Source organism: Bradysia coprophila (genome assembly GCF_014529535.1).
Source record: "Bradysia coprophila strain Holo2 chromosome IV unlocalized genomic scaffold, BU_Bcop_v1 contig_106, whole genome shotgun sequence".
Classification (NCBI taxonomy): domain Eukaryota; kingdom Metazoa; phylum Arthropoda; class Insecta; order Diptera; family Sciaridae; genus Bradysia; species Bradysia coprophila.
In genome coordinates, this window is record NW_023503372.1 from 3,799,887 (window position 1) to 3,820,424 (window position 20,538).

The 20,538-nt window shown below is 36.3% G+C and overlaps 1 protein-coding gene and 2 long non-coding RNA genes across 3 annotated transcripts; 2 read left to right on the plus strand and 1 right to left on the minus strand.

The window, feature by feature from the left end:
• Window positions 1–722: 722 nt before the first annotated feature.
• LOC119071026 lies at window positions 723–20,522 on the minus strand. The gene is made up of 4 exons (XR_005086585.1): window positions 20,510–20,522; window positions 19,578–19,581; window positions 17,518–17,525; window positions 723–828 (listed from the first exon to the last, which is right to left on the minus strand). It is a non-coding gene; the product is annotated as an uncharacterized LOC119071026 (long non-coding RNA).
• LOC119071023 lies at window positions 7,514–9,600 on the plus strand. Its single transcript, XR_005086583.1, has 4 exons — window positions 7,514–7,777; window positions 8,622–8,796; window positions 9,135–9,288; window positions 9,384–9,600. It is a non-coding gene; the product is annotated as an uncharacterized LOC119071023 (long non-coding RNA).
• LOC119070978 (Hermansky-Pudlak syndrome 1 protein) lies at window positions 12,085–18,311 on the plus strand. Its single transcript, XM_037175561.1, has 10 exons — window positions 12,085–12,237; window positions 12,297–12,440; window positions 12,496–12,608; window positions 15,420–15,498; window positions 15,567–15,733; window positions 15,799–16,327; window positions 16,386–16,522; window positions 16,680–16,791; window positions 17,604–17,815; window positions 17,881–18,311. The coding sequence occupies exons 1-10, from the start codon at window positions 12,118–12,120 to the stop codon at window positions 18,050–18,052; spliced, it is 1,785 nt and encodes a 594-aa protein (XP_037031456.1). The 5' UTR covers window positions 12,085–12,117; the 3' UTR covers window positions 18,053–18,311.
• Window positions 20,523–20,538: the final 16 nt, after the last annotated feature.

Genomic DNA, 20,538 nt, shown 5'->3' on the forward strand with positions numbered 1-20,538 from the left:
ACATTGAGTTTATGATACAACCATCGAGCTTATGGACAGCAACTCAAGCTCGTAAGCGATTTTCTGTTATGATTGATTCATGTGCTGTTGACAATGATCTCAAAAATAAGCGACCCACTGAAGTGTTCATACCCTAATATAGCAGAGTGCAAGTTAAAACCAATGTATTTGAAGATTTTCCACCAAATAACAGAAAGTACTTTAATCAAAAGAAAAGTAGCAGATTGAAGGATTGAAGCGCAACAGACTTGAATATCCGTGAAACAAAAAAAAACCTTGGCGACAACGCAATATATACTCGAGGAATATCCATCCACCTATAAGAAATTCCAACAAGAGTCTTTGCTGCCAGAGCAGAGCGAACATCAAAAAACAAAGCTAAAGGTGACATTTCTATTTTATTCCCCATCACATCAAGAGGGGAGAAAATAGACATTTTCTCCCCCGAAATGTCATCAAAATAGACTATTTCCATCATTCGTCTCATAGTCGGCATTCGAACGCTTGACTTTTTCATAAAACATTTTGTACCAAGATCAGAGAAGAAGAGCACAAACGAAGTAAAATTATACGTGAAAAACGTCGCTAACCTTGGTAAAATTATAATAAATCCATCAATTTGATTGATTTTCCGGGTGACATTTATATAATAGTAGATTATGCACCCCTGCCAAAAATGTTTGTTTTGACGATTTGGAAGTTATGTACACAGCCGAAGGCGTGCATACGCTATCTTACTCAACAAGGCGAAAGATCAACAAAACCAAAATCGACACAACGAAGTGACGTATGTGTTATCTCCCTAGACGCACACTGCGTTGAGTAAAACTTATTACTTTAGCCAATAAGCAAACACACGATTATTGATTAATTTCCCAGGAGTGTTATTAGCAGCAAACGAACTCGAACCAAAATTTAAGGTCACCACTGATTTTAGTGTTAATTGTAATTCGGACAGACAATGAGACAGAAACATAAAGTTGCGGCGGTTTCGACTGTAATACTGCTGATTTATATAACAAGAGTATCAGCGTTGTATCATGAGAACTTAGGATTGGATAGTAACTTAGACCGGGAGAAGCTGATGAATTACTTGTCGACAGTGCTTTGTTCAATTGACATTAAGTTTGCTAACATTTACTTTGAATTTGAGTCTGTAGGTAAAATCTTAGACGATGTTATAGCTGTAAATTCGTGCTGTATACCACCGTCTACAAAAATTTTTGCGTAAGTTCCGGTATCGAAGAAAATTCCACTGAAATTCATTTTTTTCGAAAGAGTACCCACATATTGTAGTTCTGCTGTGGTACACCAAAATAACGTATCATAATTGTGTCCTTGCTAACTAAGAGCTTTTGAGAGTTTTCGAAAGCTTTGAGCTTTTTTTGTGTTACACTAAAAAGTTCCACTTTTTCAATGGAATCCAAAAGAAGCTCAAAGTTCTCGAAAATTTTCAAAAGCTCACTGAAGCACAAACACAATGCGATACGATGTTTTGGCTTTACACGGTAGAATTTTAGTCATGCCCATCCTTTACAATCTGTTTTCAGATTCAAAAATGAAGCCACCAATTTCTCAGTTAGCACAAGCAGTGGGACTCGTCTGCTAATATTACTGGAATTAGAACTGAAGAGCCAGATTTTTCCGATGTTATTCAAGATTAGACAGAAGGAAAGCTTCAATTTGTTCTACATGATCGTCACTGAAAAGAGGTTGTCCGCTGATCATGAAAATCTTCTCAAAGAAATGTATTGGAATTACAATCTATTAAATGCTGTGGTTGTGGCTACAGAAGACGGTAAGTCTGATGTAAGTGTGATCACTTACAATCCGTTTAAGAATGAAACCATTCGAATACCGAGCAATGCACACAAGAAGGAAGAATTGTTCGTCAGAAAGAATTCAAATATTTTCGGCTCTCCCATTAACATTGTCATGTATAGAGATTACATAACAACACTGACCAAAGAAGCCAAAAAGATAAATTACAATTACGAAATTTTTCTTCCTGACTTAATATCGTCGGCAATGAATGCTACACTGATTCTGAAAACTCCTTTAACAAAGGACTTAAAAATTGAGGAAATGGTATCTGCAGACTTAAGTTTAAATGGAAGGATCTACGAGGTCGATTTAATTACTGAAAGCGGAATAGAAGAAACAATTATGTTAAGACGGCACGATATGTGCATACTTTTGCCCTACAACCGAATTCGAAATACGTTCAAAATGATAACCAAAACAGTGGACTCATTCGTGTGGATGTCCATGATCGTGGTAACATTTCAAGTGTGGATCAGCTTGTTCATACTTAGAAGAACACGACGCAGGATACAACGCCACAAATCGTGGAACCACGTGTTTTTATTCGATCTATTCGGGTTCCATGTTAACCAAGCGTTAACGCATGTACCAGAAAATGCTGCGCCCAGATTGGTCATTGTCTCGTGTCTAATATATTGTCTCGTGATTAAATCAGTGTTCGAGGGCTTACTGTACACTAATATTGCCAGAAGTCAAGAGACAAGAATATCAACTGTTGACCAGCTATTAGAAATGAACCAACACGAATTATTGGTGAACAACATCGTTTACAATTACTCGGAACATTTCCTGAAACATTCTCCAATTAAAAATCGTTTCAAAGTCATACACTATTTGGAGTTTGTAGAGCGACTTGACTCTCACGAAGTCAATTATGCGTTCGTAGGCGGAATGAGGGGAGCAAAATTTTACGAAAATACTTGCATCGTTGAAGGCCAACCAGTTTTCTACGTAATGGACGAATGTATTATTCCTTTCATGGCACGATACTTTGTACGAGCTGGCTCTCCGTTCTTGAATCGTATAAATTTCTTACTTCGATTAGCGGATGAAAGTGGCCTATTTGGTTATTGGGAGAAGGAACTAAGCAACTCCTACAATAAATTGAAGCAACGTCAACAGCTTTTCGCTCATCAGACACCAATAGATTTAGAGCTGTTGGGTTTCATTTTTCAAATCTGGAGCTACGGACTTGCAATAGCTACCGTAATATTTATCATTGAGCGGTATGCTTCAACGTTTAAAATTCGTACAGAAAGTTGGACAATACCGTAATGCTGATGCAAGTCCGGTTTCTTAATGTTGCAAGGTTGCTCACTGTGTGGAATCGAGTAGACTATTTTTACTTCTTCCCTCTTCGGTAGCGGCTTATTTCAGTAGTTCCATTCAATTATGTAACCAGAAAAGTGTTTATAAATAAATAATAGAAATGTTTAGTTTTGCTGAAATTTATGCGTTCATCTTTCCTAGTAACAATATGAAACACAGCCTCGAATACGTTAGAAAAAGAAAACAAAAACGAAAATCACGAAATTCTGTACCTTATTTTGTAACGTTGTCATCTGATAAGATTTTATTAGAAGTAACTCATCATGCCCGCACGTTAGTAAGCGGGCGTGACGCAGGTCCACTACCAAAAATGTAAAAAAAAAAAATTGGGGACGGCGGAGCATATTTACAGCAACTTTTTGACTTCTCCCCCTTGGCTCCAATGGCCCCCCTAAGCTAAAAAAATGACAGGCCCCAGTTTTGTTACTACGTTAGCTATTCCCTACAACTTTGTAGAACATCAAAAAGCTGTAGGACTAGCAGGAACCGAGAAATTTGTTGCCCACGCTACAAGATTTTCCACTTTTAAATGGATTGAGCCGTGTGACGCAAATTTATTTTTGTAAAATTTTCTTTCACAAATTTTTTGGGTCAATTTTTGTTGATAAAACTTTTGCGTACGGCACACAATGCGTCACCCTCAGCGATATCAGTTATTTTGTAATTAAGATAAAGGACTTGCGTCACATTTACCCTTTAAGGGTTTTTTGACTGATTACTTCATTAATTACCTATTAGTGGAATGTTTATTCTCGCAAAATCGCTAAATTCAAAAATTTTAGAATATTGGAACTAACAATGGATATCTTCACCATGTCAGTTGTAATAGGTAACTCGAACCTATTAGAAGCTAAGATGGAAGCGACAGAGCTTTAGGCCATAAACAGGCCTCAATCATGTCAATAGAAAAAATTTTAATTTCCTCATCGGGGACAACAAAGCCAAGCTGGATTCTGCTACTGTTTCGATTTTTGATCTGAGAGATGATTTCTTTGCATCTCCGATGCTGTTGAAACTTTTTGGTATGCAAATTCCTAGTAGGTTACCTTGGATACTGCGAGAGTGATAAATTACATAAAGCAAGAATTTTGTGACACTCATCAACTGATTCGTATGTTTTTTGAGCAACTCGCTTCTGTAACTGTCTTTTCGACAGTTGAAACACAGTTGAAAAACAGTTGACGAATTTGATCAAATTTCGACGAAGAGCTTGAAAAATTAAATTATCGTTCTAATGGATCACATACTCACGGAAAAGTATCAACGTTTAATGATACAGAATCGAGACGATCAAATGAAGCAATTGAACACAACAATAGACTGTTAACTTCAAATAAAGAGAAGGGTAAGGCATTCTTAAAACATTACACGAAAGTCTCATCTGGTGCATCGAAAATACGAAAGTATTCCATCCGAAAAAGTAAAATTCCGTTCACTTTCAATGAATTTGAAGTAGCAAGTGAAACCCTGAAAAAGGATAAAGCGCCAGGACCTGATGGAATTTTACCAGAATTTATTTTAAATCTCGATATACAAGCGAAAGTTGTACTTTTGGCGTTTCTGAATTTCGTCTTGTTCAATGGAATACCAGCAATATGGAGAAAGGCAACCATTGTACCAGTTTTAAAACCGAAGAAAAAAGCTAACAAATTAGTTAGCTATCGACCAGTCGCATTAACATCCATTCTCTGCAAACTTTATAAGAAAATGATAATAAATCGGTTAAATAAAGAACTTCGGGAAAGAAAAATTATACATGCAGCCCAGGGAGCATTTCAACCACATAAATCGTCAATAGATCAAGCTGCATTTCTATGTCAACGAATACAAGACGGTTTCAATGCGAAATTAACAACTCTTATCACGTTCGTCGATTTGAGAGCTGCATACGACCTCGTTTCTAGGGACATTCTCATTCAAAAACTGATCGAAATGAACATCTCCGGATCAATAATTCATTCCATTTGCGATTTTTTGTGCCAAAGATTCATATCGGTTCGTTATAATGATTACACGACGTCGTACAAACAAGTAAAAAGAGGCTTACCACAAGGCGCCGTTTCAAGCACGACTCTGTTCAACATATTTCTCAATGACCTGTGCTACAAACTACGAACAATACCTGGCATCGAAATTATCTTATACGCCGACGATCTAGCAATTATGGGACTAGGTGATGATATGAAAATCATAGAAAACATAATGAATTGCGCACTAAATGTGTTATATGAATGGACAATCGAAAATCAAATGGAAGTGAACACAGAAAAAACCAAGTACCAAATATTTAGTATGTGCAACATTCCATTCAAACCGTATCTAAGTTTCAATCATACGACAGTTGAAGAAATCTTGAATCAATGTTACCTTGGTATCATTTTAGACCAGAGATTAACATTCAGAAACCATGTAGAAGAAATTACCAATAAAGCTGAAAGCAAACTCAAACTATTGAAAAGATTGACCGGAACAACATGGGGAGCATCGAAAGACACATTACTGTTGACGTATAAAATGTACATCCACCCAGTTCTTACGTACGGAGAAGAACTGTTGATCACAGCCAGTAATTCAGTCAAAAATAAACTAGAATTAATTCAAAACAAAGCATTGAGAACAATTTGCGGAGGAGTCAAATTTACACCGATCACTTCAATGGAAATGTTTACCGATATAAAAACAATACAATCTTCAAGAGAAGAGGCAGCCCTGAAAGCATACGAAAGAATTATTAGAACCCCGAACAGCTTATGGAATAATTTCAAGACCACTGAACAACGACTGAAATCGAAATATTCATTTGTGAATAAAATAGATTCACTATATCAAAAATATGAAATGAATTTACCGGAAAAAGTTCGTAAATTTACGTATAAAAAACAATCAAAACTACGCAACAAGAAATTCAATGAATCAAAAACAATGATCAAACAGAACGTAAAAAATGCAATCACGCTTCACAATAATGAATTATCAGATGGAAAAGTGTGGGCTAATATCAACAATAAAAGTGTGAAATCAAAAGATAGACCAACGTACGTTGCGAACTTTCGGAAAATAACGGGACATGACCTTCTTTACAAACATTTAAACAGAATGAAATTAATACCTTCTCCAATTTGTTCATTTTGTCAAATTGAAGAACAGACGTCAGAACACATATTAACCTGTTATGGACTGTAGGCTGAAATTGAAAATCTCAAGCAAACTTACCCGGACGAAGAAGAACTGTTCTCAAAACTATATTGGTCCGCGGAAGACAATAATTTCAATTATTTTTTTTTCTCGACTTCAACTTTGTTAAAAATCATTTCGAAAATAAAGAAAGAGCATTAGATACAAAAAAAAAATGATAAGCTTTCGTATGGAGCAGGCAGTAAAGGCCATCTGAGCTGGTTTTTACAACGCATGAGAGAAAGTAGTTAATTTTCGACCTCCACTGAAACTTGGAAAGCCTTTTTTGTGAAAAAAGATGTGTTTACCTCGGAAAAGAGTTGAAAATTGCATTTTCTTGGGTGACTTGTGCCACTCACCACTATCGAAATTGCACCCATTTATTGATTTTAACATTCAAGATGTAAGAAAATTGTCTACAATGTTGAGTGCATTGTTGCCAATTTTGAGAAAATTTTGGTGGATATCCATTACTTGAAGAACATTGAAGACATGTAAAAAATCAAAAAGGCAGAAAAATGAAACTTCTATACAAATATATTGAAAGACAACCACAGGGCGATGTCTGGCTAATCTGGACCTGCACAGCATTTACTTACTTTAATATTACTATCTCAATAATGAATTGATTGGTTTGGAGATGCATACATCGGTGGAAGGTCTATAGCTGTACAAACCAAATTTTACAATTTCTTATGTAATGCTAACCAGACGTTGTACAGTGAGATTCAACATTATGGTTACACTTTTTCGTTTCAGCTGGTCGTTAGTTTTGTTTTCATACATCAATGTGTATTATGCGGGCGTGTTCCCATTCAATAGTACATTTATACAGAGATGCATATGCAAACAAGGAAGCATGAACGTGTAACCTTATTGCTGAATTTCACTGTATATCGTTGAATTCAAAATGAATTTCTATCGATTACTGAAAAATGAGAAATTTTTTTCGATGGAATTCAGGGAATTCATTAAACTATGCAACGCATACAAATAAATTCCATCCAACATCCATGAAACTCTGTACCCTGACAAACGTAATTGAACATTAGAATTGGTACAGTACAAAAAGAATGCATGCGCACCCCCTCGGCTATTACGAAATGTGCAGAACGTTCCCACTAGAGATTCGGTTTTTATGATGCATTACATTTGATAAACTACATACTTCCCCTAAAGCTGTTCTCCAAAATACATTCTTTTTATCACTTCAGTTAACCACCTGTAATAGCGTGTAACGTTCCTCAGGCAATTTTCGTTGTGAACTCTGTGCATAGAAGTGCATAATAATTGAAGTAATTGAAGTAAATGCAATTGCAAATTTGTGTGCTATAAAAATTGTTACATGACACAAGTGCAGTCTATTTTGGTATATAAATCTCGAAGGCATCAACATTAGCATTCGACACACGTTTCCCAGAGAGTGTATTTTTGTATCAGTTAAAATAAGGTATTTATGGGAATGCAAAATTCCAGATTTCTAAATTGTGGTGTGCACATACACCATCACACACCTAGCTGGATAGTATCGTCAGTGCAGTCTATAAAACATTTCTTCTCGTTCATATTATATGCTTTGTTAGGCTTGCATAAAAATGGTTTGGAAAATAAGCTTCAACATACCCTTATATACGTTACGTATTATTCAAATAATTTCAACTTGAAACTTCTTCAATCAGGAGAGTTCAACTGTTATGTTCATAGTAAATGTTACCAGAAACTTGAGTGAGGAACGACTTTTATAACAAAAGCTAATTGCATCCTCTTTAAAGATTAACATCAACAAAATATTGATTTACTTACGTCGAAATGGCTATTTCCACCCGGGTTAAATTACCTGGGATGCACTATTTTCTCCCGGTAGCAAATAATCTAAACTACACTATTGGCACCAGTTTGTACAAGGAAAAATGAACGGGTGCAAATAGTCTTTACCCATACATTGGGTGTTTCGTCAGATGCATTCAGGGTGCAAAAAGCATCTACCAATTTAGAAGTGTCTACTGTTTCTGATGAAGGACGACGGACCACATTCATTTTTTCAAACTGTCACATCTTTCGATCTAAGCATTTTCAACAGCTCAAAGGAAAATCTTTTACTTCAATTGTTAAAACATACATTTTTCGTATAAAAGGTCGTACTAGTCAGAATTTGTCAATAATTTCTATCATATCGCTGTCGATAACCGATGATATATGATATGTTTAACGTTACAAAGGTGCAACGGACCATTATAATAACATAAAGGTTACAAAATCCAAATTTGTAAAATGTTTAACTTTACCAATTAAAGGTGCCGTTCTCCGTTCACCATGATGAATTTAATTGTCGATTTATTTAATGCAACCCTAGCATATAATCCCTTCAATTCAATGTTCTCTGAGACAACGTTCAGTGGTTCAGAAACAACGTCTATGCTGCAGAGTGGATTGTTTATGTCTTTCATCTCGTTATGCCACTATTGGGAGGTATGCTCATTTGTTATATTAGAGCACGATACGAATTTTTTGTAGCACCTATAGGGTAATAGGGTATCCGTTGCTCTTTTCAATTTTTTTCAATTGATTTCATCATACTAGAGCTACGCGAATGTTTTTGTAATAACATTTTTAAAACTGAAATCAATGAAATGAAATGAAATACCAGAACATACAGTGATGATGTATGTATCAACCCTTTATAAATGTAAGCCTTATATGGTGATTACACGCCTATTCATTTCTTTGTTGGGTGATGCATTCGTATCGGGCTCGTTGATATAATATATTATGTACAGGATGAATGTAATTCGCACAATTTTCTATAGGTTTGGAACATAATTCACTTCAGTTTCATCTCTCTTACATACATTCACATGCTTCTGTTGATATTACAAACACCGTTTCCAAGCATAGCACCGTACCATTTGTTTGTATTTCAACCGCTCTGTATATTGTGGGGAATCTACTACTTAATATCAGGTAAGCTTTAACAGTATAATTGCATCTCGTATCTTATTAGGGTGGATGTGTGATAGAGCTACTTTTATGATATATGCAAATCGCTTTAATTTCAGTTTCTAGAGAGGAAAAGAACAAAAAGCGTCGCCGTCGCCGTCGACAGAATCGAAGTGCCAACAATACTAAAAGTGAATTTATATATTGTCGTAACATTGGAATGCAAACAACTTAAATACTTTTTACGTGCTACAGCAATGTGAATGTCGCTTTGCTCATGCGAAATGTACATTTACATTGCTTAATCACTTAAAATACAGTACGTCCATGCTTCCAGCTTTTTATCTTGACGAGTAGGAATAAAGCTCTTCCCTTCGGGTCGAGCTATGACCCACTCGTCAAAATTAAAATTTGGAATCACGGATGTAATGTCCTAAATACACTAACACTACTCCTAGCATTAACATAGAAAAGATTTGGAGGCTGATGGCATCAGAAAAGGCATTTCTTTAAAATACACACAAGATGGCAGTGTACACGCTTATATGTATGAAAATTTGAAGGCCTTCTGATGTATGACATAAGAGTGTTAGTGCTAGGAGCAGCGCTATGACTATTGTTTTTTTCATGAGCTTAGCCAAGCCAGGGCAAGTGCGTTGGTTGGTTTATCAAAAGTAAAGTATGAATAGTATAGGTTGGCTTACCTTTTATTTGTGTCAAGTAAAGTAACGTGAGAAAACTACGATTAATGTTCTAAAATGTTCATTTAGCTTCGACAATTAATGTTCTAATCTTGTCTTTCGATTGTCGTAGAGAAATACAAATAATTTAGAAAAATAAATGCATCCTGTCGACTTTTGTTATTATGCCGCTGCCGACCGATTATAGTTTACAATGGATGTTGCGGAAGTGAATCATTAAATGAGGTGAAATTTTGTGATAAAAGCAAACTTACAAAAGTGTTCTTTTGTTTAACAAGCTTCGGTAACTATTCGACAAATGTAGAGTTTGTAAATCCGAGCCGAAGCCGAGGTACAAAACTGTACTTGGGAAACGTTCATAAATGACGTACGTCTGCTTTCTTCAGTGTTGGCGTGAGATTTAGTCATAAAAAATTCGATAAGTATGCATTTTTAGAAGTCCATTTTGTAATTTGATCTTTTACTTTTGCGAAATAACATTTGAATAAGGATAATTAACTAACGAACGGGATATGGTCTGGGCCGGTTGGCTATGTTTTGATTTGACGATCGAAGAAACTACTGCAAAATTTCGTGATGCATTGAACGTATGTAGGATTGAAGCATTTACTTCTTGTAATATTCATCTTATCAACGCACTTCAAGCAAAAGTGCTATTAATGACAGCTGCCAAATAGAGTACTTTTTGTATGAAATTTTATCCCCACTCTTTTTACAGTGTAAAATTTTGTATGGAGCACTGTCAAGTTGATCTTATACGATATTTCTCTCACCAAAAAATAAATTGATTGCTGAAATGCATATTGTTTTAGTATTAACTGATAAAAGGTCACGACTAAATTCTGCCATTTTCCATATATTTTGGTCAAATTTTGACTCCTTGGTTCAATTTTGCTAGTATCCCTGTATACTCTGAATAGGCACGGTTGGGTTGAACAAAACTTAAATGGAGTCGCGACACCACCTTTGATTTTTCTTTATGTTCTTATTGAGGTACTCGAGTACTATAAGGAACCACATTCAGTTCGCGGATTCATCCAGTCGTTTCGAAGAAGTAACACTCATGGCCGTGCGGGACTGACGAGTCAATTAGAATACAGATTGTTATCACAACGGATAGAGTGACTAATTGTAAGCTAATTCTTGTTGAAATGGCTTCCCTCGACAACCTGACCACGAAGCTACAGCCAGCTAAAGTCGAAAATTTGACATTTTTAAATGGTGATATGTCATGTCCAAGATGAAGAGAGTTTGAATGGTTATTTGTGTACCTGTTTTGGACGATTGATTTTAGGCAATTTCGCGGATTGTAGGCCGAACGAAGTGAGTGAAAATTGTAATTTTCATGCTTCGGGGCCAAAAATGAGGGCAATTTTCCGAATTTTCTCGGGTTTCCGGCCCTCTGCATGAAAACTTACATGTGCACCTGTTTGGGACGGTTGATTTAAGGCACTTTCGCTTGAAGGCTTGAAGGCTCAGCGAAATTGCCTAAAATCAATCGTCCAAAACATGTACACATGTACACCATTTCGTAGTTAGTGTAATGAAAACTCTTTGAATGGCGATATTTTGGTAGAGGATTCCATGATCTATTAAACGCCGAGAATGGATTTTACAAAATTTGTCTGAATTGAAAAAGTTTATTTTCATCATCATCGTCGAAACTGAACTCCTCTGTTATACACAGGTAGACCAATCTTGCAACAAAACAATAATGTCTGATCAGCCTGCAGTCTAAGCTTTACAACGATACCGAACTTGCCATACCAGCCTCACAGCAAGTAGGGTGAGCGTACCAATCCTCGGACAAGAATGAGTTCACCCTATCTGTTTACTACAGTGATACATTATGACAAGTAAAATCTATGGTGCCTTGGACATATCAAGGTTACTCTATTTCATGTGCAACTCTTTGCACGAGTGCCATTGAGTATTTTTGATATGACGTACTTACGGCTGCACTTAACACACACTTTTGTTTTGAATCAAAACAAATAGGAATGCATGGAGGTATGAATGTATATGATGAGACTGCGCAAAATACGATAGTATGGATGGGATCCATTCATACACACAACGAAAACGAATTGTCAAAGTTGTCAGATACTCAGTTTTGCTACTTTTGTTTATCTGTCAAATTATCTGAATTAAAATGGACGGACTGCTAATATTTGATCAACAAAATGATGTTATTTACACCAAGTTTAACGAACAAATGAAAACCAAATTGCATGAACTCGCCCTCGAACAGGAACTGGTCGAAACGGATGCGGTTCGTGTTATGTTTTTGTTTTATTTTCGTTTGGAAATTCAATTTAAAATCTACTTCAGGTGGAGAAGGACTTTCTCAATCCGAATGTCTTGATCCAAATATTTAGTCCTATCATTGCGTCGCAAAGGATCATGACATGTCAATTCGATAATTCGTATTCATCTTTGGAGTGTGATGGTAACATCAATTTTGTGTTTGAAGAGGTAGACACGGTAGACAAACATTCCGTATTGGTCGTAATATTTTTCGCTTTTGCAGTTTCTTGGGTTTGTTTTTCTGAAAATTGGAATGAATTCCATCAAAGATCTTCAGCGTTCGGTGGGAGTTTGTTCGTGTTTCATTAAACGAATCTGTGGACCGGATATTTACCTGTGAGTATCGATTCAGTTTTATTGCGGTGGAGTGATTTACATCCATACCTGCCACTTAGCCTAGAAACCCTTCCAGTTTGTCGAATTTTTCTGTATGCTAAAACAAGTGAACTTCGTATCTATCGCTTAAAAATTAGATTGAAGAAGTAATAGACTGGATAAGTAAACTATTCGCGTGATTGCTGTCTGTAAACAGGGCCTATTTTAAGTAATTTTATTTACCAAAAATTACCAAAATTACTAGAATTTACTAAAAATTACCAAAAATTACCAGACATTTTTTGGTAATTTTTTAGTAATTTTTGGAAAATTTTAGTAATTTTGGTAATTTTGGGTAAATAAAATTACTTAAAATAGGCCCTGCTGTAAAAGGTTCAGGCAATGAAAATCTGTGTATAGTGTATGTCACTGACTAGGATTCTTATCAATATTGCTGACACAGGAGTTGAAGAACATAGACGACCAATTGTTCGTTAAGTAGAACAGTTTAAGTTCGTCTCTGATGAAAACAACAGTCCATTAAATAGGATGATGAGGATGATGAACTGTAATGACACGATAGAATGTACAGTTTGTCGATTTTTGCATTCCTTTGATGAATGTTTTCCAGCTTAGTTTTGTTGTATTAAACAAGGCCGCAACCGTATTTCGATCACCGTTCTAATCATTTTAGGCTGAAATCTTTTACTTCATTATTGTTTATTCAGCTCAGTTTTGCTACCTAGGACCCAATAAGCGATAGCTCATTGCTTATAGTTGTCCTATAGCTCTTAATATTAGGTCGACCCGACCTTACCTAAAATAAAACGAGCCATCAGAACAGTCGGAGCGTTTGCTGCGACTGAGCCCCGTACAAACCCGTATATCTATTGCGTACGTGACCCTAGTGCGACTATCACCCTACTTTGACCGTAAGCCTATTGCGCCGGTTAATGTAGTTAAAGTAAAATTATTATGTAATGTGTACATCTTATAAATTGCGCATAGCGCAATTACGAAGCCCCGTACGACGTTCCGTTGAAACAAAAATTTCAAATCGCCCTAAAAATTTTATTTTTTTGAAGGGCCTAGTATCGGCCTCAGTCCGAGGACCCAAATTTAAAATTTTTTTCAACTACATTCTATTCGGCCTTTGATTACCTTCCAAATGAAACAAAAATTACGAAAAACGGATGAAATTTGCTCGAGTTATATGTAAAATACACATAGGGCCCTAGTAGTGGCCTTAGTCCAGGGACCCAAATTTAATTTTTTTTCAACAACATTCTATTCGGCCTTTGATTACCTTCCAAATGAAACAAAAATTACGAAAAACGGATGAAATTTACTCGAGTTATATGTGAAATACACATAGGGCCCTAGTAGCGGCCTTAGGCCAAGGACCCAAATTTAATTTTTTTTTCAACAACATTCTATTCGGCCTTCGATTACCTTCCAAATCAAACAGAAATTACGAAAAACGAATGAAACTTACTCGAGTTCTATGTAAAATACACATAGGGCCCTAGTAGCATTTCACTTCTAAGGCCCTAACTCACGGTCCACTCACCCGATTTTAAAAAACTTTTTTTTCCTGGAATGGTATTGACAATACCTATCATTTGCCGTGTCATTTACATTTCCATCGTTTATTTTGCCATAAATATCACCAAAAGACCTTAAATCACTTAGGTGGCCCTAACTCACGAAGGGCCGACCCGAATGTGCCCATCTTCGAACTTAGCCTCACTATTTCGACTATCTTTCAGGGAAATTTTTGAAATCGGATTTGATTTACTCAAGATATCGACGTGAGGGACAGACAGACGGACAGACGGACAGACAAAATTTTTATTGCAGATTCGTCATCTATGAACATAGGCAAACACTTTGCCCTTACCGTTTGCTTCGAATTCCATCAATTACACACGGCATCGTAATACTATAAGCCCCTTTGTACTTCGTACGGGGCTAAAAATTTTAACCCGAGAATCTGAAGCCAGTTGAATTTGAAACCTCGGGACCCGACCTAACCTGATCCGAATTGAAGTTTTTGAACTGGAAACCCAAAAAATTTAAATTGGGTTCGAAATGTCCGAGCAATGATGATATAGATTAACTAAATGTATTATTCTAAAAACTAGTTTCTGAAGAAGTTACCCACTTCAAATATAAATTTAAAAAAATTATTGAAAGCCTGACCCGAATTAAATTTTTTAAATCCGAGAAAACCCCTCAAAAACAGGTCGAGTTCGGCTCGGGAATGGGTTTTTCACGAAGTTTCATATCAGTTGCATATCAGTACCTTCTACGGTCACGGTTCGAAACCGATACGTGAAATATTTGTTTTACGATTTTTATGATTGTCTATCGACGGTAAGTCCAGGTTTAAGACATAGACAATCCAAATTGGTGTCAAAAGGAAGATATTGTGATCAAATATACACTTGACATACCCCGACCCCCACCCTCATTAGATCACACCTAATGGTACGCTTCGTATGCCTTTAGAAACGTTTATTCTCCATCTGTTATCCACAATAATGACAAAAATATGTAACGAGATCTAACAAAGGCTCTATTATGTAGAAAGACGAATGATAAAGTTAGAGAAGTACAAGATTTGATATCAAATATTAAGATACAACTGAAACCAAAGTCGTAACAGACTTAATCATTATATTATGTCGAGCCATTAATGGGACTGTTAACATATTATTTTGAATTTTATTGCTAGCTTGACTAAAATGAAATAACTGACCAATGCAGAAAGGTTCGACTTTCCGAGCTTATGCTTTCCAGTGACTAATTTTCTTAACCAAATAATTTTAGACTAAAAACCATGCCACATAAATCGGAAATGCTAACTAAACTATTGTTGACTTGGGATAGATTATATGAAACTGATCAAGTAATTGTTTCTGTTCCAAATTTCTTTAAGCCGAAACTAAGAGTAAATTTCAACAATTTTAACTACAGGCTGTACGAATGGAATCAGTTGAACATCTATTGGTGAATCTCGATTTGAAAAACATTGCTCAGAAAACGTTGGAAATTGCGACGGAAAATTTGAAACAAGATCCACATTCGCAGCGAAGTCATGCATGTCTGTTTGTAAGGAACAAATTTTTTTCCATGTTCTCGAGGTGAGCGCGATTTCAATTTTTAGAAAATCTTCACAAAAAATCAAATTACTTTTCCACTCACACAGCAAACAGGCCCAAGAACTATCTCCCAGTGATATCCTATTCATCACAATATTTATCCAAAGTCTGGAGTCGTTGGAAAAGAAAATTTCCACGAATCTCTTATTCCTTCAAGGAAATGTGAACGGATCGTATGCCGGTTGCATTCCTCACATAGTTCACGTGTCTCAGCTGGATAACGACATCATTTTGGTGCTGTTGATCGAATATGGCAATTTGCAAGTGGCGAGTGGCTTGTACGATGCATTCTTTGCCATGCACAAAACACGGAATTTACAGATGCAAAACGATGTGGACGGACTGCGACCGGCATTTGACAAATTAGAATCTAGTGTTAAGCATGTCGTCGAAGCATTGAAAAAGGCCAAATTTAACAGTACCGACATCGACAATTCAACGAAGAAATTCGTTAGCCGCTGGGACGTTTTGAAGAAGAAGTACATCGATCTGTTCAAGAATTGTGATAAGGATTTGGTGGTCACTATCGAATCGAATTTGCCCGGATTTGTGGAAGCGTTGAAGGAATTATTTCGAGTAATTTTGCAATTGAATTTCGGTTTGATTTTATATTGACGAAGTCGCAATCACTTAGGTTACCTGCATCGAATGCAATTCTCGTGAGCACGGTATTCAAAGAGTATCGGAAATTTCGTCGATGGTGGAAGGAAGACTTTTAGAGTTTGGCGAGTTTTTGCTGGTCAAATCTCAACAAAATTTCACCTTGGGATCATATCCTTTTCAAAATAAAATTTTCGTGGATTTAGTTAAACATTCAAATCCATAGAGATGACATTGCGGCTGGGTGTGCTACCCAGCCGATATGTCATTTTTTTAAATCATCATACGATAGTCGAAAGAATTTCCTTAACTCCTTTGTTGATAACACATATTTAGAGGAATTCCCTGGGCTAGTTCACTTTATACATATCGACAGATCAACCGGCCGCTTGATCGCTCCAAACATTGCCGCAGATAATCCTTTGATTACAGCAAACAAGGTAAATGTGAAAGATTTTTTTGTTTAATTAGCTTTGCATGAAAGTTTGCTGGTCATTGTTAACCTTCCTGAAATAGCAATCGTATCGCCACGCCATCAGATAATTAAGTCTGTCACTTCTATTTTATACATTATCGCCGGACTGTTCAACGCAAGAAGTAAAAGATTTTGTTTCATACAAAATCTTTTACTTCTTCCGTTGAACCGTCCTTTTTGCTTATATAAGAGAACACGAGCTCATCGGTTTATTTTGTAATCGCTGCCAATAACAAATGACTGGCCGTTTCCGAAACGTTATTGTTAATTCAGTCGATAAACTTAGTCAAAACAACGATTTTCCGCACAATTATGAAAGTTATTTTACGTCTTAAGTGCGGTGAAAGTAAAAAAATTGACCAAAAAAGGCAGTAGAGTGAGAGTTATTTCCGCCTTCTTATCCATTCACAACGAAAATATCGTTTTTGTGCATTGGAATGTTCGCAAGTACTACAAACATCGTTTTTTTCCCCTCCTAAAAAGAATTTGCATAACTTACGGTGCATGATTCTGTATCAGGACGCGTGTAAAACAATTATTTATTGAAAAATAATTTCTTGTTCTTGTCCCTTGCGTTTCAAGCGGCTTCACAAAGATAACCTTCGCATTTGTTTCCCAGAATCTGTTTCCGGAATCGAACGAAACAAAGGCTTTTGAACAGAGATCAAGGCAATATTCTTCAGCTGATGACTCTGAAAACTCTGAATAGGATATGCATCTCCGTCCATGCCCGACTTAATTTCGGCGGAATAAAAATGAATTTTCCATTTTTTTCAGATCTGGTCAATGGTCGACTTCTCACGATCTTATCTGCAAAAGGGACACATGTCGGTCATCTGGAAGGACACAGCATTCAGCTATTCGTATTTTCTTTGGTTCGAAGACCACAACGGATGTCCGATGAAACCGAAAGAGCTTCCAAACACATCGGTACAGACAACCATTAAACCACAAGTAGTTCCGGGTATTTTGTCGGGTGAATTTTACCAGTAAGTTGTACCGTTCATTACATTACATTTCGTTGAATAATGTGCCATTATCGTGAATTGCGTAGGTGGCTAATTGAAGTCTGTTTCCCGAAACAAAGTAAAGTCAAATGCTTCGAACTGTATTGCGTTCATTTGGGTCTAGCTAGTGCTAGCTGTGTGTTAGAGCATAATAGACGGTTGGCAGCTACAATCACCGAAGTGACTGGGCTACCAGCTGGAATAATCGACGTTCTATAGAGAATATGTACAAAAAACACTTTACCCTGTAGTGATATCAATAATCTTCTGTTTTTTTGTATATCTTACACGGTTCTGGACCAGTACAACCGAACTATATCATGAACTTGTGTACAAAGATTTTAAAACAACCAAATGGAAACTTTTTAAAAGTGTTGAGAGTGTATGCTATGCACACAAATTACGAGCATAAATAAAGTAAATTATTTGAACATAATGTGGTTTATGTTGTGTAGCAGTTGTTGTCGACTTAAAGTCGCCTTATCAATAACAAAAAACTGTTTTTTGTCGAACTGAAATCTTACATTCGTCAATTGGTGTTCCAGCAAAAATATTTATTCTAAACATCGGGTAATGAATTCGACGTATTTTTTGAATGGCAATATTTTGCGCAATCATCACACTCTGCAGAGAGGCACATCGTTTCGAAGATAAGAAAATGCTAAATTCGTATACAGTTGTGAGTTATCTGCTGCCGCTCTAACTCTTAGTTGAACTTCGTCTTAGATGTCTGTTTAACCCCGTTTAAAGTCAAGGACTTTGGTAAAGAACTTTGATTCGTGAATTTCGTTTACAAGAAAATGGAAAAAAACCTAAGGTTTTTACTTGTTCCTTCATGGCTTCGTATCAACCAAAAAACTTGGACGATATGTCGATAGTGATTTTTAAAAGACATCTTGTTTTCTTACGGTCGGGATACCTTTCTTAGGGTCGGGACACCAGTCGAACCCTATTAATCTTTCATTCATAAAAAAGGGTATCAATGAAAGAATATTAGGTGTCCGACTACAGGTACATGTTTGGGGACCGCCTTTTTATATTTTCAATAATAATGAGATAAATGAGCAATGAGGAAACTGGACAATATCACGTACATCATGTACTGTACAGTACATCGAACAAATTGTCGTAAGTTTAGGAGTTTAATCTATTCGTTTATTAAATCAACAGCATTTCTGCCCACTGATAACATAGTTGAACGATCGACAATAAATTTTACACCGATACAGTTATATGTCTGCAAATAATTCGACCCCTCCGGGAACCCAATTTTCAAAGGTAGCAGATTTGTCGGTCTAGCATCCCGCACACATGAGCTTTCTAGGAAATGTGCTATCAACCATTAGATACTGTTTAGGTAACTCACAGTAGGTAGTACTAAACTATGACCGAAGCACAACCTAAGACGTTTTTAAAAACTCATGGAATTCGCCCCAAAAATCTGTAGGAAGAGAACGAAGGTTAGTGGCTTCATTGATATTTCGCATTATGTCTTGGAGAAATGACAAAACTTTCTTAACAAGCAGATGTTGAGAATGATAATCGAAATGGTCGAACCTGTAACCAGGAACGTATGTGCTGCGAAATACTCGTCCAAAACCAGTTAATAGCAAGAACTTGAAATAAGGTAGTTATGACCACAAAAAAATTGAATACCACTATGTCGCTAGTGAAGCGGGAGCTATTGTACACGGAAAGGTCAAATAAATCTACCATCGTGGCTATCCCTTTTTGCCCTTAATACGATCCTATAACATACATCGCTAATATAATAAATGAAAGCACAGAAGTAGATAATTTAGAAATTTCCTTCACCGACAGTAATTCTACTACTAAAACGGTGCAACCTATCCCATATTGAACAAATAATGTTCAGACAATACATTATCGCAATAAATACATAAAATAATTGGACACATCTTCGGATTGGCAACATAATCGCTTTCCACCTTCCCAACGCAATGCCGATACGTTGGTTACGTCGATCCACGTTTTCACATATTTATACGCAAATTCAGAAAACATAAAATACTTGAACAAAATGTTAATTTCATATATATAAAACTTGACCTTCTACTTCAGCAATTAGTTGGAGATCATCTGTTTTATCGACAGCGGTGATATAAATAGGAGATGAGTTCACTGCTACCCGCTACGAGTAGCAGCTACAATATGTGTTAAAGCTAATGAAATAAAGTTATTTTCCTAACGAATGTTTAGGAAAAACGTCGTCCTCAACCTCCTCAACTAATGATAAAAAGCTTTTTTAGCGAATTCGATTTTAGAACTCGCCTTCGGCTCGTGCTGCAAACCTCTTATTAGGTAAAAAAAAAGCCTTTTAACATTCGTTAGTACGTAACTCAAGAAGAAAATCAACACTTCGATCAAAAGAAGTACTAGATTTGAGTAGAGTATGCACTGTATCACAAAAAGATATTTCCCAAATAAAAAGTTTTCGGTTCATGCATATCTCTCGACGTTTCATAACTGTATTGCTGGCTATCGGCAACAGGTTAATTAACAATTAACAATTATACTCATCATTATCCACTAAAAGTCAAATTTGCATACATTTTTCATAATTTAAAGTCATGTGCAGCAACAGGTATATGTTTCCATATATCCAAACATTAAAACCGTTTGCTAATTTTTACGATAAGCTCTGTCGTACAATACTAAGAAACATATAAAGATCGGAACAGGCA

Bases quoted from the DNA above. Each gene is read 5' to 3' on its own strand.
- LOC119070978 (XM_037175561.1), top strand. From the start codon at position 12,118: ATGGACGGACTGCTAATATTTGATCAACAAAATGATGTTATTTACACC. The intron at 12,441-12,495 runs GTAGACACGGTA...TCGCTTTTGCAG, and splicing joins TCAATTTTGTGTTTGAAGAG to TTTCTTGGGTTTGTTTTTCT. The intron at 15,499-15,566 runs GTAATTGTTTCT...TTTTAACTACAG, and splicing joins GATTATATGAAACTGATCAA to GCTGTACGAATGGAATCAGT.